General features: G+C 44.9%; 1 protein-coding gene across 1 annotated transcript in view; it reads left to right on the plus strand.

The window, feature by feature from the left end:
• Positions 1 to 248: 248 nt before the first annotated feature.
• Positions 249 to 26,363, plus strand: part of LOC141091781 (T-cell ecto-ADP-ribosyltransferase 2-like) — a 35,359-nt gene continuing 9,244 nt past the window's right edge. Inside the window, exons 1-2 of the mRNA XM_073577500.1 lie at positions 249 to 285; positions 1,390 to 1,471. Of these exons, the coding sequence (XP_073433601.1) occupies positions 1,406 to 1,471 (66 nt within the window). The 5' untranslated portion in view covers positions 249 to 285; positions 1,390 to 1,405. The remainder of the gene's footprint in view (positions 286 to 1,389; positions 1,472 to 26,363) is intronic.

A 26,363-nucleotide genomic window follows, 5' to 3' on the forward strand; every position in this document is an offset into this window, starting at 1 on the left:
TCTGAAAATATTTCTCCAGGGGCCAGTGAAAAACCATTAATTTAGTCAATTATAATGTTTACCAAATTGCAAACATCAATGGTGGTTATAATTTTTCAACAGAAATTGCTATTCTATCAGCTCTGTGGCTTTTTCACGATTTAATCACTTTTCTTCAGAAACTTATAACAGTTTTGTGTTGGGACATTGTCTGAATGAGGAAGTAAAATGATTTAAAAAGCGAATAGGCCTAGAACTAAAGTACCAGACCCAGAGAGAAGACCAGAGAATCAGAAATCCCATCAGGTGAGGCGGTTTATCTAAAAGCTTAGAAAAACTATGTAAGAATAGTCTTTACCTAAATATATGAACTATATAATTACTATTATTACTACTTACATTTTCTGCAAAATTATGGTCCTATTTTCAATGAGCTAGCTATTTGCAATTGATCTCTAACGATGCAGCGTAAAGTGACTGTAAAGTTTAGTAAGTTTCAGCAAATTTACAAAAAAAGTAAAAAAGAAGCACAGTCGTCATGAGATTTCTATAAATCTTATCCACTTTGCTGGAACTGTAAGATGTGGCGCTTTGGACGCAGTATCAAAAGCTAATCGTGGAAATATGGCCTAAAGCAATTTGCATTACTATCAAGATTAGTTATATGTTTATGCAAGGCTTTGGGTCTGTGAATAAATCGGACAGTACTCAGATGCCATTTTTGTGCTGCTTTTCAAAGACTGCTTGATAGAAGAAACTTGAGAAACCTCCATAATTTTTTATTGCATACTTGAAAAACTAATGAAACTCTGATGGTAAAGATGGACACACTAACCAAGAATTGTTGAATTTCTGATCAGAAACACTGATGAAACTCCAACCAGTTTTTTGCATATGAGAAAAATCACTGATGCCTTAGGCTGGGTGTCCATGATCATGAACTAGCAGTCCTGAGATTGAATGCTGGTAAAACTGCATGTGTTCACTGAACCATGCGGATTTACCGCATTCAATACATTTCTATTGATGCAATTTCTCTCGTGGAAATGCTAGAAATTGACATGCTGCGGTCTTGATAGATGCACCGCTTGTCAGTGTCCACGGGTGATCCGCAGGCGACTGTACAAGCATAGTGGACATGGCATTTCTAGTAATCCTTCCACTATGCTGTAACATCTGGATGCTGCCGGTTTGACACTACATAAATACACAGCATCATACCTGCAGCAGTTCCTGATCAAGGCCACGTACCCTTACTGAGCCCTTACTCCTCTATCCCTTTATAAAAAATATTTGAGGAAAAGCCATTTTACCTTATACAGACCTCAACATGGCTGTGCATGAATTAATATATACTATGAATCTAATAAAACTTTAAGAGAAACTTCTGACTGTACCATTCTTTTGCAGATATAAAGAATATAAAATGATTGAGTGGAAAATATTTGTGCTCATCTTCCTTACTTTTCACATGAAGATGCTTCTGGCACAGGTATTGTACCAAATAGGGTAAAGTGTGGTAGCACTTTCTGTAAGGCACAGTATATTTAATGTCACATCACAATGTAACAACTAATGCAGGAAAATGAGAGGAATATGTTAAAGAGGGAGAACTTTGTACTGACATATATACCAAAAAAAAAAAAAATCACTTTTTTTGATTACAATTAAGTAATGTTATCACACCTTCTAATCACACATACTAGATACTGTTTGTATACTAGGCTATAATTAACCAGTTGATATCTTTGGTGTCAATGCGTGTTGACCACCCTTTAGCAGTTTACTGGTTGTCTTTCCATAGGCCTTATTTTGTAGATACCAATCAAAGCATAACGGTTATTGAATCACAAAATTAATTATTTTAGAGAGGATTTGATTCAGCCATCTACACATTTCAATCAGAAATGTCAAAGTCACCATGATCCTTACATTTGCCCTTTTTTCTGCTTCCAGTGCATCAACTTCAAGAATTGACTATTCATTTACAGAATAATTTGTTCCACTCCTTGATAGGCGTAATCAGAGGTGGACCTAAGTTTTCTGGTATTAGGCTGGGTTCACATTTGCAGATGAGCGAGCTGCGGAGGGCTGTGGACTTGCTCCGTGAAGCTCCGTCCACTGCCACACCTCCTCCGTTCAGCTCCGCCTACGTCCGCATACTTCTGCATGCGGCCTGCGTACCCTATCTTTAACATTGGGTACGCAGGTCGTGTGAATGTATGCGGAGGCCTCCGCATGCGTCGTTTTGACGATGCGGCGACCCGCGTCAAACGCAACATGTTGGAATTTGATGTGACCGGAGGAGGTGGGCAGTGGGCAGAGCTTCATGGAGGAAGTCCGCAGCTCCTCCATATGCAAATGTGAAACTAGCCTAAGAGAAAAGAACTCAGTTTTGTGCCCCCCCCAATACCCAGCTTAAGGGATTTAGTAGTCAACAAGTGTCCGCTCATATGCGACTCACATACTTACAAATCCGTGCAGACTAGCTGATCTTCATAATTCTCTCCAATTTCAATTAAATACTTCAGCTCCACCTTCAAAAGCTGGAAGAGAAGCTAGTCACTGTAAGTATGAAATTCACATATGAATTGTCACATGATGACTGCTGGAACTGGCAAGCAGAGCTGAATCCTGACAGTGAATATATTACATGCTGTTAGGTTTGGACATGCTACATCGCTTACTTTGATAATAAAAGGGGTTGTCAAAGTTCGTGATGGAAGTCTGAAGTCACATACTCATATCTATGTTAGGTCACTTTCACATTTGCATTTAAGGCCGCAACGACGGCCTGCGCACGGCCGCCGCTAAGCCCCGCCCCTGCCGCGCCTTCTCCGGTAGCTCCGCCTACCAGCACATGACGCTGCATGCGTCCCGCGTCCCCTATCTTTAACATTGGGTACGCAGGTCATGCGAATGTATGCGGAGGCCTCCGCATGCGTCGTTTTGACGATGCGGCGACCCGCGTCAAACGCAACATGTTAGAATTTGATGTGACCGGAGGAGGTGGGCAGTGGGCAGAGCTTCATGGAGGAAGTCCGCAGCTCCTCCATATGCAAATGTGAAACTAGCCTAAGAGAAAAGAACTCAGTTTTGCGCCCCCCCAATACCCAGCTTAAGGGATTTAGTAGTCAGCAAGTGTCCACTAATATGCGACTCACATACTTAGAAATCCGTGCAGACTAGCTGATCTTCATAATTCTCTCCAATTTCAATTAAATACTTCAGCTCCAACTTCAAAAGCTGGAAGAGAAGCTAGTCACTGTAAGTATGAAATTCACATATGAATTGTCACATGATGACTGCTGGAACTGGCAAGCAGAGCTGAATCCTGACAGTGAGTATATTACATGCTGTTAGGTTTGGGCATGCTACATCACTTATTTTGATAATAAAAGGGGTTGTCCAAGTTTGTGATGGAAGTCTGAAGTCACATACTCATATCTATGTTAGGCCACTTTCACATTTGCATTTAACCCATTCAGACATCTTATCCAGATCATTTTGCAATATTGTTGTCATGATCCAGGACAGGGTTTGTTCCTATCCCGTCCTGGTCAGGGTAGGGTTAATTGTCTCTGCCTCTTTCTGATGTAGGGACGGCTATTTAGTTGTGAGATGACCTAGATTCTGTGTCGGTGATAGTTCCAGTCCCTCGGTTAGAGCATCTGACCTTGGTTACTCTGTGGGTAGTCACTTGTTTCTCTGTATGCTTGATCTCTGGTGTGTATGACCCGGTTTGTTCTCTGACTTGCGTTTCCATCCTCCCATTAGGTACTGTCCTGTCCTCTCTGGTTTTCCTGACTCCCCGGCCTGTTTTTGACTAGGCTTCCGTTTTCTCCCTGGACACTGTGCTCCCGTCTGGCTTCTGACCCCCAGGGTCCTCCCCAACTATTTTTTGTCTTACCCTCCGTTGCCACGTTCTGACCGGCCTCCGTCTACCCAACTTGCTGCTGATGCCGTCCTCATCGTCCCTGCAGGCGCCGCGTGGCTGGCGGGTCCTTCCCAACTTGCTTGCATGCCTCGATGCGACACCTGTGTCGCTTTCCAGCAGGTCTCCGCTCATGGAGAATGGCTGCCTTTCGCACTGCAGCGCCACCTAGGGAGATCTCCTGCGTGGTGATCGAGCACTGCATTACATTTGTAATGTCAAGGTGAGATTTTAGCATCCTACATAGTTTAGTGTTGTCAGCAAAAACTGACACTTTACTCTCAATCTCATCTACAAGGTCATTAATAAAGAGGTTAAAAATTATCTGTCCTAGCACAGATCCCTGCAATCCCCAGTGCTGACTATATCCCATTTAGAATATGTACCACAACTCTTTGCTTCCTGTCATTTAGCCAATTCCTTACCCATCTGCATATAGTTTCCCCCTTCCTTGCCTCTGTACCTTCAGTATAAGGCTGTTATTTGGTACAGTATCAAATGCCTTTGCAGAGTACAGATAAATCACATCAGCTGCATTACCAAAATCCAGATTTGCACTTACCTCCTCATAGAAACCTAACATGTTGGTTAGACACGATTTATTCTTCATGAATCCACACTGGTTGTCAGTTATTAACTACAATATATTTCTGAAGGTCTTTTATTTTAATGCCCTCCAAAATTTTGCACACTACTGATGTCAGGCTTACTGGATGGTAGTTAGTACAATAGAAAGGATTTGTAGACCCATAACATATAGGGAGATTAACCCCTTTCCGACATCGAGCGTAAATTTACGCCGATGTTGGACTCCCTCCCTTTGATGTGGGTTCCGGCGGTGAGCTCACATGTTTCCCGGCATACGTCAGCTGTTTTGAATCCCGATCCACCTGCGGCTATTAACCTGTTAAATGCCGCTGTCAAACTCTGACAGCAGCATTTAACTCACGCTTCTGGCCATCTTGCCGGAAATCCACCCACCAGTGACCCCCGTCATGTGATCGGTGGTCGGCGCTAATAGCAAGTCAGTAATTCTGCTACATACAGGTGATCTGATCATCGCCAATATGTAGGAGAGCTGATTGGGTTATGGCAGCTTCTAGTTTCCCATGGAGACTATTGAAGCATGCAAAAAGTAAATAAAAATGTTTTTAAAAATATAAAAAGTAAAAAAAAATATAAAAGTTCAAATCACCTCCTTTCGCCCCATTCAAAATAAAACAATAAAAAAAATCAAACATACACATATTTAGTATTGCTGGGTTCAGAATCGCCCGATATATCAATAAAAAATGGATTAACCTGATTGCTAGACAGCGTAGCTAGAAAAAAAGTAAAAACGCCAAAATTATGTTTTTTTGGTGGCTGCGACATTGCATTAAAATGCAATAACCGGTGATCAAAAGAACAGATCTGCACCAAAATGGTATCATTAAAAACGTCAGCTCGGCATGCAAAAAATAAGCCTGAGATCACGAAAACTGGAGATGCTACGGGTATTGGTGGAATATGACGCTTTTTTTTTTTTAACAAAGCTTAGGATTTTTTTTTCACCACTTAGAAAAAAAAGAGTTTAGGCATGTTTAGTGTCTATGAACTCGTAATGACCTGGAAAATCAAAATGGCAGGTCAGTTTTAAAATTTAGTGAACATGGTAAAAAGAAATCCCAAAAAACAAGTGTGGGATTGCACTTTTTTTTGTAATTTCACCGCACTTTGAATTTTTTTCCCATTTTCTAGATATGTTAAAACCAATGGTGTCGTTCAAAAGTGCAACTCGTCCTACAAAAAACAAGCCCTCAAATGGCCATACTGACTGAGAAAAAAGAGAGAATAGGAGCAAAAAATGAAAACGCAAAAACGAAAAAAGCTCCGGTCATGAAGGGGTTAATAATATGTGGAGGTAACCACTCAAAGAATCATTTACTACTAATACCACCACTTTGTTACAGTAGTAAAAATATTGAAATACTTAAAATAATCTTTATTATATAAATCACACAGTGAAAGAGAGCAGTACAAAAAGACCCTAAAAATCCCCTTACACAAATGAGCAGCAAGTAAAACCACACTGACCAGCACCCCAGCTGATGAAGCTACTGTATACGTGAAATCCACATTGGGGTGCTGGGCAGTGTGGTTCTATTTAAGGCTATGTACCCATGTATGCAGAAAATTCCTGACTGAAAACCAGACTCCTTCCCAGAAAACGCGCTTTTTTTCCGCCCCTTTTCAGCCTTTTTTTTGTGCGATTTTTGTGCGTTTTTATGCGTTTTTTTACGGAGCGTCCCCAGTCTCATAGAAATTAGTTAGGAATGTGTATTTTTCCATGACATTAATGAGCATGCTGCGTTTTTTACCGCAATGCGTTTTTTTTGCGGAAAAAAAATGCATCAATATGCACAAAAAGTGCAGAATTCATTAAAATGAATGGGATGCTTCTTTTAAGCGTTTTTAAGCGTTTTTGCTGGTAAAAATGCTTAAAAAACGCGGAAAAAACGCTTACGTGCGTACACACCCTTAAAATGGCACAGAGTCTGTATTTCTGAGCTTCATACATTGTATATTTTACTTGCTGCTCATTTGTGTAAGGGGATTACTGCCAATAAAGAATCCTGATCATAGCAAGCATAGTCCTATGATCTTCTTTTGCATATGCCATTGCTTTTTAATAGTCTAGCTTCGTCATCTATAATTATATGTGGCACAGATTGTCATAAATATTTAAGATATGTTATACATGCCTGCTTTTTCATATGTGTATGAACCACACTGCTCTAACCTTTTTTAAGGGTCTTTTTAGGGGCTTTTTGTACTGTTGTCTTTCACTGTGTGATTTTATTTTAAAGATTATTGGTTTAACTAATTATTTCAATATTTTTTCTACTATAGCAAAATGGAGGTATTATTCAGAAATTAGGTGTTAGTCAGAAATGATTACAGAATGGTAGTTGCCTGGATCCACCTTCTTACCTTTCTGGGTACCTCATGAGCCACCCTCCAATCTTGTGGCACCAACTCTGATATCATGCGGCCCAAGGAGCTGTCCGGGAGACGCTACTCCCTTCTTCATATAGTGAAATGTATTTGTGTCTAAAAATGTGAATACATTTGAAGACTGCTGCACTGGTACTGTCAGACCCGGCCCCAACGTGCAACGGCATGATGACATCAGCACACAACTGACCTCATTACACTGCTGCCAGCTCTGGGGCCGCCAAACTGGTGAGGACACGGTGGGCACTGGTAGGCGCTCCGTGGAAGAGCTGAAAATGAAACGAGCTTTAATTTAAATCAGAGAGATGGGAGAGGGTAGGTAAGGATTGGGGCTACTGTGAGTATACATTATGGAGCACCTTATGGGGCAATTGTAGGATTGTGAAAGGAGGCATAGTATAGTGAAGGGTGATAGTAACATTATGCAGAGAGGTATTGTGGGGGAGATATGGAAAGTGGCAGTATTGGATGATATTTTGGAATGGGGCAGTGTGTGGGGATGATATTATGAAAAGGGGCATCGTGGTAAAATATGGAAAGGGGCAGTTTGGGGTGATATTTTGGAAAGGGGCAGAGTGTGGGGGGTATTTTGCAGAGGGGCAGTGTGGTGGGGATATTTTATACAGGAAGTACAGTGAGGGGGCAATTATTTATACAGGGGAACAGTATTGGAGATATTTTTATTTATGGGGCAGTATAATGATACTTGTATTTTTAAGGCCAAAGAAGGAGAATGACTCCAATCAGAAAAGATGTCATCAATCAGGTATCTGAATGTAGATGTTTGTGATATGAACTATGTCTTATCAGTACTGTATGGTCCATAGTCTATTGATGAGGACACATTGGGTATAGTGATGAGCGAGTATACTCGTTGCATGCTCGGGTGGTCTGAGTATTTTGGCGTGCTCTGAGATTTAGTTTTCGTCGCCTCAGCTGCATGATTTGCGACTGCTAGACAGCTTGAATACATGTGTGGAATGCCTGGTTGTTAGGGAATTCCCACATGTATTCAGCTTGTCTACAAATCGCAAATCATGCAAGTGAGATGACGAAAACTAAATCTCCGAGCATGCCAATATACTCGGAGATCACCCGAGCATGCTCGGGGAGACCTGAGCAACGATGCTGCTTGCCCGTCACTAATTGGGAATTATAGGTTAGGTTCATGCGATACAATTGTGTATGGGGCTGACCTGACATTGCAATTGATCACTGTACCAATCTTGGTGTTATGTACATGTACTGACGAAGGTTGTGGTGCTGCATTCATATACTGATGGTGGTTCTGATTTTGTACACATGTAGCAATCCACAATGTGCTTCATGGCAATGTTAAAACTTAAAACTTCTCATAATTTAGAGATTTAAAATTAAGAGGACCATATGGCAAGTTTCTGCTTGCAATACTCAGTTTAAGATAGCGTGAGTTTTTGGAGCAGAAACTCTCCAAATCATCCTCAAATTCTCAGAACTTCTGGTGATGTAATAATGTATTGGCTATGGTTTGGGGAATGTATTAATGTAAGTACCCATGTAAATTTTTTGCAACCCTTACAATTCAGTATGGCAATGTGGCTCTTAGACCAAAAAATATGGTTCACACCTGGTGTACATGATCAAAAGCAATAACAGTACAGGAATACATCACCGGAACCACCAGCAATACAGAAATACATAACTAAAACCCTTTTTAGTACAGAAATACAGCATCACAACCTCCATCAGTAAAGAAATACATAACCAGAACCAGCATCAGTACTGGAATACGTCACCAAAACCACATCAGTTCAACAATACAGCACCAAAACCATCTTCAGCACAGAAATACATTACCAAACCACATCACCAAAACCAACAGCATAACAGGAATACATCTCCAAAATCATCATCAGTACAAAATTGCAACACCATAATCACCATCACTATAGACGATATATATAAAGGTTGCAGACAGAAAACCATTACAAATCATTAAAATTTTAGTGATATATGTGTACAGCCCATAGTTCTGATATGACACATTCTCTGCAAACTGTAAAATGTGAATAATTAGTCACCATATTCTGTATAAGTTTCTTCAGCTTTAAAAAAAAGTCATGATGCATCAAAGTTTTTATGGATCGTGAAAAAACTGTTGCATTTTTGCATTTTTATGGATTGTCAAGGAATTTCTGAATGGCTCGCTACCCTGGTAATCAATGTTATTCATCTCACCTGTTTGTGGTTCAAATGTTATGATAGATGAGTGTGATAGATGAGTGTATGAAGTTTCATGCACACATGGGATACAAAATTTGATAAAAAGCTATATTAATGTAGAATTCACATACACAAGCATAAATCACGCCTTTCTTCAACTAAATACTGAAAGGATAGTTGATTAATGTCTGATGGTTGGATGTCCCATGGCTGACTACCAGTCACTAGAATTGGTGTCTTAAGTTATCGGTACATCTTTAGTACATGATTCAAGTGGCCTGTACTCTAATGAGTACAGTAATCAAATGTCTCACTTTGATGTTGGAGCAGATGGTTACATGCGTGATCATTAGAGTTGAGCGAAACGGGTCGAAAAGTTTCAAAAGTCGCCGACTTTTGGCAAAGTCGGGTTTCATGAAACGAAACCCGACCCTAGGATGAGGTCGGCCACGAGGTCGGCGACTTACGCGCCAAAGTCGCGTTTCAAAAGTTTGTTTTGCGCTCTTTTTCAGCCAATCAGGATCCACGGACACTGTGGGCAACGTGATGACATAGGCAGGGGTCACCACCATCTTTCAGAAGGGCATGCAAGTGATTGGCTTGCTTTGGTGGGCGTCACAGGGGGTATAAAAGGGCGTGCACGCCGACCGCCATCTTACTTCTGCCGATCTCAGTATAGGGAGAGGTTGCTGCTGATTCTGTAGGGAGAGCGTTAGGCAGGGAAGAAGACAAAAAAACTGCTTCTGCTGCTAGCGATTTGGCCTGCACAACACACCAGTCACTGTGTGTGCAGTGCAAGGGGAGGCTATATTGTGGTGTATCAGTGGTGTTGGTTGTTGGGCTGCCTTCTAAGGCTTCCTGACATTCCTGCATTGCTGTTTACCCACTGCTCCGCAAACTGCTTTTTTAAAAGCAATCCCAATTTTTTTTTTTTGTCCTGCTGAGAAGAAAAAAAAACTGCTTCTGCTGCTAGCAATTTGGCCTGCACAACACACCAGTCACTGTGTGTGCAGTGCAAGGGGAGGCTATATTGTGGTGTATCAGTGGTGTTGGTTGTTGGGCTGCCTTTTAAGGCTTCCTGACAGGCTGGCATTGCTGTTTACCCACTGCTCTGCAAACTGCTTTTTTAAAAGCAATCCAATCTCCCTTATCCTCTAGTCACTTTTGTCACAGCTGTGCCATCGAGCCTGTCACATAGCGCTCAGATATCAGTGGGCCTCACACAATCCAAAAGTGTCCAGTGTCCAAAAGTGTGTGCAGAGATTCAAAATCTCCCTTATCCTCTAGTCACTTTGGTCACAGCTGTGCCATCGAGCCTGTCACATAGCGCTCAGATATTCATTGGGCCTCACACAATCCAAAAGTGTCCAGTGTCCAAAAGTGTGTGCAGAGATTCAAAATCTCCCTTATCCTCTAGTCACTTTGGTCACAGCTTTGCCATCGAGCCTGTCACATAGCGCTCAGATATTCATTGGGCCTCACACAATCCAAAAGTGTCCAGTGTCCAAAAGTGTGTGCAGAGATTCAAAATCTCCCTTATCCTCTAGTCACTTTGGTCACAGCTGTGCCATCGAGCCTGTCACATAGCGCTCAGATATTCATTGGGCCTCACACAATCCAAAAGTGTCCAGTGTCCAAAAGTGTGTGCAGAGATTCAAAATCTCCCTTATCCTCTAGTCACTTTGGTCACAGCTGTGCCATCGAGCCTGTCACATAGCGCTCAGATATTCATTGGGCCTCACACAATCCAAAAGTGTCCAGTGTCCAAAAGTGTGTGCAGAGATTCAAAATCTCCCTTATCCTCAGGTCACTTTGGTCACAGCTGTGCCATCGAGCCTGTCACATAGCGCTCAGATATTCATTGGGCCTCACACAATCCAAAAGTGTCCAGTGTCCAAAAGTGTGTGCAGAGATTCAAAATCTCCCTTATCCTCTAGTCACTTTGGTCACAGCTGTGCCATCGAGCCTGTCACATAGCGCTCAGATATTCATTGGGCCTCACACAATCCAAAAGTGTCCAGTGTCCAAAAGTGTGTGCAGAGATTCAAAATCTCCCTTATCCTCTAGTCACTTTGGTCACAGCTGTGCCATCGAGCCTGTCACATAGCGCTCAGATATTCATTGGGCCTCACACAATCCAAAAGTGTCCAGTGTCCAAAAGTGTGTGCAGAGATTCAAAATCTCCCTTATCCTCTAGTCACTTTGGTCACAGCTGTGCCATCGAGCCTGTCACATAGCGCTCAGATATTCATTGGGCCTCACACAATCCAAAAGTGTCCAGTGTCCAAAAGTGTGTGCAGAGATTCAAAATCTCTCTTATCCTCTAGTCACTTTGGTCACAGCTGTGCCATCGAGCCTGTCACATAGCGCTCAGATATTCATTGGGCCTCACACAATCCAAAAGTGTCCAGTGTCCAAAAGTGTGTGCAGAGATTCAAAATCTCCCTTATCCTCTAGTCACTTTGGTCACAGCTGTGCCATCGAGCCTGTCACATAGCGCTCAGATATTCATTGGGCCTCACACAATCCAAAAGTGTCCAGTGTCCAAAAGTGTGTGCAGAGATTCAAAATCTCCCTTATCCTCTAGTCACTTTGGTCACAGCTGTGCCATCGAGCCTGTCACATAGCGCTCAGATATTCATTGGGCCTCACACAATCCAAAAGTGTCCAGTGTCCAAAAGTGTGTGCAGAGATTCAAAATCTCTCTTATCCTCTAGTCACTTTGGTCACAGCTGTGCCATCGAGCCTGTCACATAGCGCTCAGATATTCATTGGGCCTCACACAATCCAAAAGTGTCCAGTGTCCAAAAGTGTGTGCAGAGATTCAAAATCTCCCTTATCCTCTAGTCACTTTGGTCACAGCTGTGCCATCGAGCCTGTCACATAGCGCTCAGATATTCATTGGGCCTCACACAATCCAAAAGTGTCCAGTGTCCAAAAGTGTGTGCAGAGATTCAAAATCTCTCTTATCCTCTAGTCACTTTGGTCACAGCTGTGCCATCGAGCCTGTCACATAGCGCTCAGATATTCATTGGGCCTCACACAATCCAAAAGTGTCCAGTGTCCAAAAAGTGATTCAAAATCTCCCTTATCCTCTAGTCACTTTGGTCACAGCTGTGCCATCGAGCCTGTCACATAGCGCTCAGATATTCATTGGGCCTCACACAATCCAAATGTGTCCAGTGTCCAAAAGTGTGTGCAGAGATTCAAAATCTCCCTTATCCTCTAGTCACTTTGGTCACAGCTGTGCCATCGAGCCTGTCACATAGCGCTCAGATATTCATTGGGCCTCACACAATCCAAAAGTGTCCAGTGTCCAAAAGTGTGTGCAGAGATTCAAAATCTCCCTTATCCTCTAGTCACTTTGGTCACAGCTGTGCCATCGAGCCTGTCACATAGCGCTCAGATATTCATTGGGCCTCACACAATCCAAAAGTGTCCAGTGTCCAAAAGTGTGTGCAGAGATTCAAAATCTCTCTTATCCTCTAGTCACTTTGGTCACAGCTGTGCCATCGAGCCTGTCACATAGCGCTCAGATATTCATTGGGCCTCACACAATCCAAAAGTGTCCAGTGTCCAAAAGTGTGTGCAGAGATTCAAAATGTCCCTTATCCTCTAGTCACTTTGGTCACAGCTGTGCCATCGAGCCTGTCACATAGCGCTCAGATATTCATTGGGCCTCACACAATCCAAAAGTGTCCAGTGTCCACAAGTGTCTGCAGAAATTCAAAATGTCCCCTGTCCTATAGACACCTTGTACCTTGTTTTACATTACTATATAGTTTGTTGGATTTTGTCTACATTTCTACCAGAAATGAGGAAGGCTGGTGGAAGAGGCCGTGGAATTGGGCGGGGGTTGGCAGCTGGTAATGATGGTGTTGGTGGTGGATCTGATGGTAGTGGCAAGAGCAAAATAGGACCGAATGCAGGAGGTGTTGAGCCTGCGTCATCGTCTGGCTATATAAGGCCTCGAACGCTTAGTTTTCTAGGAGTTGGCAAACCGCTTTTAAAGCCAGAGCATCAGGAAAAAGTTTTGTCTTACATTGCTGACTCAGCCTCCAGCTCTATCGCCTCCTCTTCTTCAGTTGTAAAAAGTAAAAGCACTGAGTCGTCATTGGAGGCTCATGTTCATGAACCACACCTTTCCTTGTGTCCTTCACCCCAACCAAGATTGAAGGATGACGCAGGCCATACTACTGATTACTCCATGGAGCTGTTTTCACATACCATGCCTGGATTATCAAGTGAAATGGTGAATTACCCAGGCCAAGATGAATCTGACATGGAGTGCACTGATGCACAGCCGCTGATGGATGATTCTGCTGGTACATTCACTCAGAGCACTACATTGTCCTCACAGTGTACAGAGCCAGATTCTGACCCTGATGAGACTCAGGTGCCCCTTCCCGCACAATATACCACCATACACGGTGACACAGAGGAAGGTGCACATGACATAGAAGAGGAGGTGATGGATGACCCAGTTGTTGACCCAGATTGGCATCCATTGGGGGAAGAGGGTGCTGCTTCCAATAGCTCAGATGAGGAGCATCCACAGCAGACATCGACATCGCAACAGCTGTTATCTGGCAGGCCCGGAGCACTCCAAAGACAGGTTCCAAACATCAAAAGAGTTGCTGGACAGCTTGTCCAGAGGGTCAAAAGATCACAGCGTGCTAGGCCGCAAAATGTCTGCCAAAGTAGGAAGAGTGCAGTGTGGAACTTTTTTGAACAAAATCCTCATGATCAGGCCAAGGTTATCTGTAAGAAGTGCGCAAAGACCTTTAGCCAAGGGAAAAATCTGAAAAATTTGAATACCAGTTGCATGCTTAGACATTTAACCAGCATGCACTTGCAAGCGTGGACACAACACCAAACCTCAAGTGCCACATGTGCAACTGATCACAACGAAGGTAGTCATCAACGCTACATTGTTTCCCCCACTGTAAGCCCACCGGTTAGCACAGCAGCAAATGTTGAGGTGTCGTTGCAAGGCCACAGCAGTCAGGGAATCCCACTGTTATATCAACGAAAGACTGATTCTAGGCCATCAGAAAGAACACCAACTCCATCACCATCATCAACCCTCTCTCAGTCCGCCCTGTCCACCGCTACTTCCACCATATGCAGCTCTCAAGTCCAGCTCACCCTCCCAGACACTATGAGTAGGTCAAGAAAGTACTCAGTCTCTCATCCACGTACACTGGGTTTGAACGCCCACATTGCCAAACTAATCTCGTTTGAGATGATGCCCTTTCGGTTGGTGGAAAGCACAGCTTTCCGCGAACTCATGGCCTATGCAGTACCACGCTATGACCTACCTAGTCGCCACTTCTTCTCTCGCAAAGCCATCCCAGCCCTCCACCATCATGTGAAAGACCGCATTGTCCATGCACTCAAGCAGTCAGTGAGCGGAAAGGTGCACCTCACAACTGATGCATGGTCCAGTCGGCATGGCCAGGGCCGTTACGTGTCCATCACTACGCACTGGGTTAATGTGGTGGATGCAGGTTCCACAGGGGACAGCGGTGGTGGGACAGTGCTGCCTAGCCCACGGTATAGGAAACAGTTGGCTGTAGGCGTTCGACCCTCCTCCTCCTCCTCCAGAAGTGAAAGCTCGTCCACAGAGCGCAGTCGTACGAGCACTCCATCTGCAGCTGCCACTGTTGCACACGATGTGTCCCCTTATCGAGCAGCTAGTGGAAAGCGTCAGCAGGCTGTGTTGCAGATGATGTGTTTGGGCAACAGACACACCGCCGAGGTGCTGGCCGAGTACTTGAAGCGACAAACTGAGTCATGGCTGGGCAGTGTACATCTTGAGGCAGGCAAGGTAGTTAGTGATAACGGCCGTAATTTTGTGGCAGCCATAGCCCTTTCAAAACTCAGCCATATACCTTGCTTGGCTCACACCTTGAACCTGGTGGTGCAGTGCTTCCTCAAAAATTATCCGGAGTTAACAGCCCTGCTCCAGAAGGTGCGAAGACTGTGCGCGCACATCCGCCGGTCGCCTGTACACTCCATTCGTATGCAGAAGCTGCAGCGATTGCTCCACCTTCCCAACCACCGCCTCATTATCGACATTGCAACAAGGTGGAACTCCACCCTGCACATGGTGGAGCGGCTGTGCGAGCAGAGGCAGGCCATAATGCATTTGTGGGAGGATACACGGCCAGGCACTTTGAGAGCAGACATGGAGTTGACAGGTGTGCAGTGGTCGAAGCTGAAAGACCTCTGTAAAGTCCTTCAGTGTTTTGAGGAATGCACACAGCTGGTAAGCGCAGACGACGCCATCCTAAGCATGAGCATCCCACTTATGCGTCTGCTCATGCAAACTTTGACGCACCTTAAGGAGCAGGCGTCTGCAGCCAATGTTGATGAGGAGGAAGAGGAGGAGGGAATCCTTGATGACATTCAGCCATTGTCTGCTCAGGGACCTCTCCTGGACGAGGTGGAGGAAGAAGAGGAGGAGGAGGAGGATGATGGGGATGATTACTTAGGGGAGGAGGATGCATCTCGTGGGGCAAGTGAAAATGTTGGCGTGGCAAGGTCTGGTACAGGGTTTGTGCATGACTGGAGGGATGTGGATTTGCCAGAAAGTGCTCCTCCAACCAGCACTCGCAGTGCATCATTGACACCGGGAACATTGGCCCACATGTCAGATTATGCCTTGCAGATCCTAAAAAGGGACCCACGCATTGCCAAAATGATGAACGATGACGACTACTGGTTGGCCAGCATCCTGGATCCACGCTATAAAGGCAAATTACAAAACATCATGCCACAGGATCACCTTGACCTAATATTGGCTAATAAACAAGCAACTCTGGTAAATCGGTTGCTTGAGGCATTCCCAGCACACAGCAGCTGTGATGGTTCTCACACGAGCCGTACGGGCCGGGGGCAGCTTGGCAGAGGTGTTCGTGGTGCACACAGCAGAAGTGGCGTTGGAGACAGGGGTTTCATGACAATGTTGTGGACTGATTTTTCAAGTACCGCTCACACAACTGGTAATACTGCATCGATGGAAAGTGACAGGAGACAGCAGTTGTCAACTATGGTTACAAACTACTTTTCCTCCCATATCGATGTTCTCCCACACAGGTCATTCCCCTTTGACTATTGGGCCGCTAAACTGGACACCTGGCCTGAATTGGCACAATATGCCTTACAGGAGCTCGCTTGCCCAGCTGCAAGTGTGCTATCGGAAAGAGTCTTCAGTGCAGCTGGATCAATCCTGACAGAAAAAAGGACCCGTCTGTCAACCCAAAATGTGGATGATCTAACCTTCATTAAAATGAACCACGCATGGGTTTCCAAGGATTTTGTCCCACCTTCCCCTGATGACACATAGGGTGACAGAAAAATGGCTTGCTTTGGTCCACCTCTTCCTGGGACTTGACCTATTTCACCTTTTGCATCAGCTGAATGTCCAACATCAACATATGCCACTTTCTAAAACTCCCTAACTGTGCTGCCTCCCCCCCCATGGCCGGGGTCACCACCTAGCGCACGACACCGTGCGAGTGCCGTTGCCCTGGACAGGTGGGTAGGCCGACTCTTGGGCGCGGGCACTGGTACAGGGTCCTTCATAGTGCAATCAAGTGTCTCTGACGGTGGTGGTGCACACCCGCCGTCAGACACACCGCCGTACTATGAGGGGCCCAGTGCCAGTACCGACGCCCACGAGTGGGCCCCCCTTGCTTGGGCAGGGCCCCAGCATTTGCAATCTTTACCTCTCCCTGCTCCTCCGCTGTGTAGTCTGGGCCGTCAAATCCATACTGTGCCTGACACCGTCTGAGCCTGCCTCCTGATGTATAGACATATATTTTGAATGTGTACGCTATCCATACATGTTATCCGGGGAAACGGTACCCTTTCTAACCTTTGTGCAATCACGTGCAATCCATACTGGGCCTAACACCGTCTGAGCCTGCCTCCTGAGACATATATTTTGAATGTGTACTCTATCCATACATGTTATCCGGGGAAACGGTACCCTTTCTAACCTTTGTGCAATCACGTGCAATCCATACTGGGCCTAACACCGTCTGAGCCTGCCTCCTGAGACATATATTTTGAATGTGTATGCTATCCATACATGTTATCCGGGGATACGGTACCCTTTCTAACCTTTGTGCAATCACGTGCAATCCATACTGGGCCTAACACCGTCTGAGCCTGCCTCCTGAGACATATATTTTGAATGTGTACGCTATCCATACATGTTATCCGGGGATACGGTACCCTTTCTGACCTTTGTGCAATCACGTGCAATCCATACTGGGCCTAACACCGTCTGAGCCTGCCTCCTGAGACATATATTTTGAATGTGTACGCTATCCATACATGTTATCCGGGGAAACGGTACCCTTTCTAACCTTTGTGCAATCACGTGCAATCCATACTGGGCCTAACACCGTCTGAGGCTGCCTCCTGAGACATATATTTTGAATGTGTACGCTATCCATACATGTTATCCGGGGATACGGTACCCTTTCTAACCTTTGTGCAATCACGTGCAATCCATACTGGGCCTAACACCGTCTGAGCCTGCCTCCTGAGACATATATTTTGAATGTGTACGCTATCCATACATGTTATCCGGGGATACGGTACCCTTTCTGACCTTTGTGCAATCACGTGCAATCCATACTGGGCCTAACACCGTCTGAGCCTGCCTCCTGAGACATATATTTTGAATGTGTACGCTATCCATACATGTTATCCGGGGAAACGGTACCCTTTCTAACCTTTGTGCAATCACGTGCAATCCATACTGGGCCTAACACCGTCTGAGCCTGCCTCCTGAAACATATATTTTGAATGTGTACGCTATCCATACATGTTATCCGGGGATACGGTACCCTTTCTAACCTTTGTGCAATCACGTGCAATCCATACTGGGCCTAACACCGTCTGAGCCTACCTCCTGAGACATATATTTTGAATGTGTACGCTATCCATACATGTTATCCGGGGAAACGGTACCCTTTCTAACCTTTGTGCAATCACGTGCAATCCATACTGGGCCTAACACTGTATGAGCCTGCCTCCTGAGACATATATTTTGAATGTGTACGCTATCCATACATGTTATCCGGGGATACGGTACCCTTTCTAACCTTTGTGCAATCACGTGCAATCCATACTGGGCCTAACACCGTCTGAGCCTGCCTCCTGAGACATATATTTTGAATGTGTACGCTATCCATACATGTTATCCGGGGATACGGTACCCTTTCTAACCTTTGTGCAATCACGTGCAATCCATACTGGGCCTAACACCGTCTGAGCCTGCCTCCTGAGACATATATTTTGAATGTGTATGCTATCCATACATGTTATCCGGGGAAACGGTACCCTTTCTAACCTTTGTGCAATCACGTGCAATCCATACTGGGCCTAACACCGTCTGAGCCTGCCTCCTGAGACATATATTTTGAATGTGTACGCTATCCATACATGTTATCCGGGGATACGGTACCCTTTCTAACCTTTGTGCAATCACGTGCAATCCATACTGGGCCTAACACCGTCTGAGCCTGCCTCCTGAGACATATATTTTGAATGTGTACGCTATCCATACATGTTATCCGGGGATACGGTACCCTTTCTAACCTTTGTGCAATCACGTGCAATCCATACTGGGCCTAACACCGTCTGAGCCTGCCTCCTGAGACATATATTTTGAATGTGTACGCTATCCATACATGTTATCCGGGGATACGGTACCCTTTCTGACCTTTGTGCAATCACGTGCAATCCATACTGGGCCTAACACCGTCTGAGCCTGCCTCCTGAGACATATATTTTGAATGTGTACGCTATCCATACATGTTATCCGGGGAAACGGTACCCTTTCTAACCTTTGTGCAATCACGTGCAATCCATACTGGGCCTAACACCGTCTGAGCCTGCCTCCTGAAACATATATTTTGAATGTGTACGCTATCCATACATGTTATCCGGGGATACGGTACCCTTTCTAACCTTTGTGCAATCACGTGCAATCCATACTGGGCCTAACACCTTCTGAGCCTGCCTCCTGAGACATATATTTTGAATGTGTACGCTATCCATACATGTTATCCGGGGAAACGGTACCCTTTCTAACCTTTGTGCAATCACGTGCAATCCATACTGGGCCTAACACTGTATGAGCCTGCCTCCTGAGACATATATTTTGAATGTGTACGCTATCCATACATGTTATCCGGGGATACGGTACCCTTTCTAACCTTTGTGCAATCACGTGCAATCCATACTGTGTCTAACACCGTCTGAGCCTGCCTCCTGAGACATATATTTTGAATGTGTACGCTATCCATACATGTTATCCGGGGATACGGTACCCTTTCTAACCTTTGTGCAATCACGTGCAATCCATACTGGGCCTAACACCGTCTGAGCCTGCCTCCTGAGACATATATTTTGAATGTGTACGCTATCCATACATGTTATCCGGGGAAACGGTACCCTTTCTAACCTTTGTGCAATCACGTGCAATCCATACTGGGCCTAACACCGTCTGAGCCTGCCTCCTGAGACATATATTTTGAATGTGTACGCTATCCATACATGTTATCCGGGGATACGGTACCCTTTCTAACCTTTGTGCAATCACGTGCAATCCATACTGGGCCTAACACCGTCTGAGGCTGCCTCCTGAGACATATATTTTGAATGTGTACGCTATCCATACATGTTATCTGGGGATACGGTACCCTTTCTCACCTTTGTGAAATCACGTGTAATCCATACTTGGCGTGAGAACGGCTGGCGAGCTGTTAAGCAAGCTACAGCACCTGTGGTTTGCACACGTAAGTTTTTCATTTTTTCAGGAATGACGGTTAGGCCTAATTCCGGAACTGCGGTTGACCTGCACTTACTGGGAAATCATTGTTCGCGGGTAATAATTGTAATCAGTGATCCCCATCACTAACGTTGTTCAGCGGGTTATCTGCACCTGTAAGCGACAAACGCTGGCCTTTTCAGTGTAGCGCACATGCAGCCACGGACATGTAAGGGCATGACACACCAGTTATTGGCCAATCTCATGTGCCAGAGCCTCACGTGTCCCTCTAGTAAGCCGGACTCGGATCGCGGGGCATGACGGAGTCTCGTTCGTTAACGGAATTAAGCTTGCAATGTGTGCATCTGTTCTGTAGCTGGCATGGTTGAGGTTTCCCAGGTGGAGTCGAATTTAACCGTAGGCTCCACTCCTGGTGGTGCCCTTCTGGACATTCCTTTAAGGTTCAGCTTTGCAACCATACTGCCCACGTAAAACAAACACTTTGCCTTCATGAACGCTGTTTGGAGGGTCATGACTCGTGGGAATAACGCCGCCCAATCAGTTAACCTGCTAGAGAGATCCTTCGTTGCTCCCAAGCATGACATCACACTCCCTAGGAAGAAGGTAATGCCACTGTGGCGACCGTACTCCTGGGGGCGACACAAGTGCACTGATGCCCAGCCACTGCTCGATGAATCTGCTGGTACATTGACCCAGACCACTACATTCCCCTCGCACGCTACACGACCTGAATCTGACCCTGATGAAACTCAGGTTACCCTTCCCATATACAGTTCCATCTTACACGGTGACAAAGAGGAAGCTGCAGATGAAAGTGCAGGTTCGGCCCACCCGCCATCAGACACACCACCGTACTATCAGGGGCCCTGTGCCAGTGCCGTCGCCAACGAGTGGGCCCCCCCTGCTTGCCCAGGATCACAGCACTTGCAAAGTTGAAATACTGTGCAGTGAGATGGAAGATGGGGACGACGAGGAATCCTGACAAGTACAGGGATTCCCTAGCGAGGAGACTTATTTGATTGTTTTCAATGTTGGGACAGCAATTTTTGGGGAGCACTATACTCTGGAGAATGATAGATGGGGCCCACCATACACTGGAACATTCCAAAGGTGGACATCAGACACTGGAGCAGCATTTACAGGGCCCATTATACACTAGAGCATTAGAAATGGGGCCCATTATGTTTGGAGCATTATTTGGGACCATAAGACAGTGGAGCTTCATGCATGGGTACCAACATATACTGTAGCATTATGTGGAGCTCATCATATACTGTTTCAAACATTATATGGGACCAATGATTCTGTATGGAGAAATAGATGGGCCTCGTCATGAGATGTAAAAAGTGAGGTATTTTTCATTGTACTATACCGCTATTTCTCTGCCGTATCGCAGCATGATGAGTTGTGGTATGTGTTAAAGGGGCGCTCTTTCGCCCAGGGCACATGAAAACCTGCAACCAGCCCTCCCCCCCACAACTTTAGCCAAATAACCCCCATTTTTCAGTGCGTAACTTGTATTATGAAGTTAATTAAGGTTGACAAGCTTAAGTAAGAAGAATTGATGCTTTTGGCATTCAAATGGGCACTGTAGGTGTGTTTCCTGTCCTCCTCTCACTGCCGACTTTTATTCCCCATTGACTTACATTGGGTTTCGTGTTTCGGGACGACCCCGACTTTTCCCTATAATCGGACGATCTTGCTCGACCCGACTTTTGGAAAAGTCGGGTTTCACGAAACGAAACGCGACCCTAAAAAACCAAAAGTCGCTCAACTCTAGTGATCATTACTCCATTTAATCTGCTCTTCAATGTGATTACTGTATTTGTAAAGAATGGGGTTCACATTGTAATGATTGTTGGGTCCCAGTCAGGGCTGCCACTAGGAATTTCTGGGCCCCATACTGGCAACATTTTTGGGGTCCCCTTGAGACTCTGCCCAGGCTACACCCCAGCCCAGCCTACACCCCTCGAACTGTCCACAGTCCCACCGCTATCTCTTGGAAAAACTTCACTTCTCACCAATCACACATTAACAGTTCCACCAGATCACACATATAGCCAGCAGCTTTTGTTTTGGCCAAAAGATTTTTTAAGCCGCCACCACAACAAGGTAGACTCTTTTGACCAGGCCCTACTCTATTCTAAACATTTGTTAAAATATCCAATACAATTTAGGTATGTTTTTATTTATTTTTCAATTTTTAAAATGAATATCACAAACAAGGGTCAAATACCACTGCACCATGACTAGACATCATATTACCACCACATAGTGACCTATATTATCACATACAAGGAACAAATACTGCCACACCATGTCCAGACCACATATTGCCACCACAGTGACCGAATAATATCACATACAAGGGACAAATACCACCGTACCATGTCCAGATCATATATTACCATCACATGGTGATCAATAATACCATATACAAGGTACAAATACCACTACACCATGGCCAGACAACATATTACCACCGCATAGTGACCAAATAATAGAACAGACAAGGAACAAATACCGCCACACCATGGCCAGACAACATATTACCATCTCATAGACTGAATACTACACTGATCATTAATAAAAAAAAACACAATACTAATATCACCATAAGTGTCATTATACACAGGATATCTGTACTTAGTATGCAGTGTCTGTGTAGAGGTAATACAATGATTACCGGTGACATTATACAAAGGAGCTATGTATACAGTATTAGTGTACATGTAATACAGTGATCAACAGTGACATTATACACACGATCGCTGTATATATTGTACAGGTTATACAGTGATGTGATCAATGACATTATACACAGGAGCTCTGTATATAGTGTCAGTGTAAAGGTAATACAGTGATCACTGGTGACATAGTACACAGGACCGCTGTATATAATAATAACAATAATAATAATAATAATAAATTTTACTTCTATAGCGCTGACATTTTCCACAGCACTTTACATTTCAGAGGGGACTTGTACAGACAATAGACATTACAGCATAACAATAATCACATAGATCATAACAGATACCAAGAGGAATGAGGGCCCTGCTCACAATTTTACAATCTATGAGGAAAAAAGGTAGACACGAAAGGTGGGTGGTAACAATTGCCCTGGTTGTATGGACCAGCCATAATGTTAAGTGTGTAACAGTACAGACACAGAGGGCTAATGGAAGCATGTGGGAACATGATGCGGGGAACCTGGTTATGGTAAAAACTTTTGGCTGTGCCACACAGGGATAGATTAGGTTAATGTGCTAAGGCAGTAGGCCTTTCTGAATAAATGCGTTTTCAGGGCACACTTAAAATTGTGGGGATTGGGGACTTATTGTATTGACTTGGGAAGTGCATTCCAAAGAATTGGCGCAGCACGTGTATAGTCTTGGAGACGGGAGTGGGAAGTTCTGATTATTGAGGATGCTAACCTTAGGTCATCAGCAGAACGGAGGGCGCGGGTAGGGTGATATACTGAAACAAGGGAGGAGATATAGGGTGGTGCTGAGCCATGGAGAGCTTTGTGGGTGAGGGTAATAAGTTTGTACTGGATTCTGGAGTGGATGGGTAGCCAGTGTAATGACTTGCACAAGGTAGAGGCGTCGGTGTAACGATTGGCGAGGAATATGATCCTGGCTGCAGCATTCAAGACAGATTGAAGGGGGGAGAGTTTGGTAAGAAGGAGACTGATTAGAAGAGAGTTACAATAGTCGAGACAAGAATGAATAAGAGAAACAGTAAGAGTTTTTGCGGAGTCAAAAGTAAGAAAAGGTCGAATTCTTGAAATGTTTTTGAGGTGCAGATAACAAGAGCGAGCCAGTGATGCGATGTGCTGGGCAAAGGAAAGCTCAGAGTCAAGTATGACCCCAAGACAGCAGGCATGTTGCTAGGGTGTAATAGTGGAACCACACACGGAAATGGCAATGTCGGGTATAGGTACATTAGTAGAGGGAGGAAACACAAGGAGTTCAGTCTTTGACAGGTTCAGTTTCAGTTATAGTGAGGACATGATGTTAGACACAGCGTTTAGACAATCGCTGGTGTTTTCTAGAAAGGCAGGCGTGATGTCAGGAGAAGAAGCATATAATTGGGTGTCATCAGCATAGAGATGGTACTGGAAACCAAATCTACTGATTGTTTGACCAATAGGGGCAGTGTACAAAGAGAAGAGGAGGGGGCATAAGACTGATCCTTGAGGAACCCCAACAGTAAGGGGAAGATGAGAGGAGGAGGAACCAGCAAAAGATACAGTAAAGGTCAGAGAGATAGGAGATGAACCAGGAGAGAACAGTGTCCTAGAGGCCAATGGAACAGAGCATAGTGAGGGGGAGCTGATGATCCACAGTGTCGAATGCTGCAGAGATCCAAGAGAATTAGCATGGAGTAATGACCATTTGATTTAGCTGTTAGTAGATCATTAGAGACTTTAGTGAGGGCAGTTTCAGTAGAGTGTAAAGAGCGGAAACCGGATTGGAGAGGGTCGAGAAGAGAGTTATCTGAGAGATAGCGGATAAGACGGGAGTGGACCAGGCGTTCCAGGAGTTTAGAGATGAAGGGAAGATTAGAGTCAGGTCTATAGTTAGCGGCACAGCTTTGGTCAAGGGATGGTTTTTTAAGTAGTGGATGTATGTTGGCATGCTTAAATGAGGAGGGAAAGATACCAGAAGAGAGATGTTAAATATTTTAGTTAGGTGAGCGGTGACAGCAAGGGAAAGGGACTGGAGTAGATGTGACGTCACTGGTGCAAATGGTTGGGTGAGAAGATGCAAGGAGCCTGCTTAATTCTTCTTCTGTGACTGGTTCAAAATCAGAGAGTGAGCTAGATGCAGTGAGGGAGGGAGGACAGTGCATGGTATGAGGTGATTGGAAGATAATTTCCTGTCAGATCTGGTCAATTTTTACTTTGAAGTAATTCGACAGATTGTCAGCTCGAAGCTCCGTGGTTGGGGCCTGTACACTTGGGTTGAGTAGAGAATGAAAAGTGTCAAAGAGACGTTTAGGGTTATTGGACAGTGAGGTGATGAGGGTGTTGAAATAGGTTTGTTTTGAGAGGTGAAGGGCAGTGTTGCATGTTCTAAGCATAAACTTATATTGTAATGGATGAAATCTTCATGTAGATTGGATTTTCTCCACAGACGTTCAGCGCACCTGGAGCACCGCTGCAGGAAACGTGTTTGCAGGGGTTGCCACGGTTGTCGCCGTCTGTGCCTAGTTGATCTATGTATAGGAGGTGCAAATTCATCCAGGGCACTTTGAAGTGTTTCATTGTAATGCTTCAATGCAGAATCAGGACATGAGAGGGAGGAGATAGGGGCCAATGAAGACTGCAAGTTCTTCATAAGTTTCTGCGTGTTAATGGCCTGTATGTTTCTATAAGTATGGACAGTGGGGGTGATCTGAGCGGCCTGGCAGTTCTTGATAGAGAATGAAAGAAGGTTGTGGTCAGAGAGCGGGAGAGGGGAGTTTGTATATAGTATACAGTGTATAGTGTCAGTGTACAGGTAACACACTGACTAATCAGTGATGTCTCAAAGTGAAGTTCTTCATCTTCGCTTTTCATCTTCATCCAGCACAGATCTCCATCACTTCTTCCAGCCAGGGCTCATCTCTGCAGGAAAAACACAGTTATCTAGAGCATCGCTTGCAGAACACATTACTTAATTTTTTCCCAACTTCTAAACTACACCAGATGAAGAAAAAAAGGTGACATAGTGTTGATCTGCAAAGTAACAGGACCACCTCCCCCATTTAAAACAGTATCCTCAAAAACAAAATAAATACATCACAGCAGTAATAATATCCCTTAATTAGCCCCTATGGTAATATCCCCCATCATGGCCCCTCTGTGTCTCATTCCTGGCTCCAGCCATATGTTCTCCCATCCTGGCCCCATATGTTCTCCCTTCCTGCCCTCATGAGTATCCGCCCTATGTGATGTTCCATCCTGCCCCATATGATCTCCCCATTCTGCCCCATCTGTCTCCATCCTGCCTCATCTGTCCCATGATACTGCTCCATCTGTCCCATGATCCTTTCCCATCTGTCCCATGATCCTGCCACATCTGTCTCCATCGCATCCATCCTACCTCATGATCCTGCCCCATGTGTCTCCATCCTGCCCCATCTGTCTTCATCCTGCCCCATCTTTCCCATGATCCTGTCCCATCTGTCCAATGATCCTGCCCCATCTGTCTCCATTGTATCTATCCTGCCTCATGATCCTGCCCCATGTGTGTTCATCCTGCCCCATGATCCTGCCTCATCTGTCCCCATCTTTCCCCATGATCCTGCCAAAACTGTCTCCATCCTGCCCCACCTGTCTCCATTATGCCTGATGATCCTGCCCCATCTATCCCCATCCAGCCCCCTGTGTCTCTATCCTGCCCACGTGTCTCCATCCTGCTCCCTGTGTCTCCATCCTGCTTCCCGTGT

This window comes from Dendrobates tinctorius, unplaced genomic scaffold, assembly GCF_039654945.1.
Source record: "Dendrobates tinctorius isolate UK_male_01 unplaced genomic scaffold, ASM3965494v1 ptg000008l, whole genome shotgun sequence".
Classification (NCBI taxonomy): domain Eukaryota; kingdom Metazoa; phylum Chordata; class Amphibia; order Anura; family Dendrobatidae; genus Dendrobates; species Dendrobates tinctorius.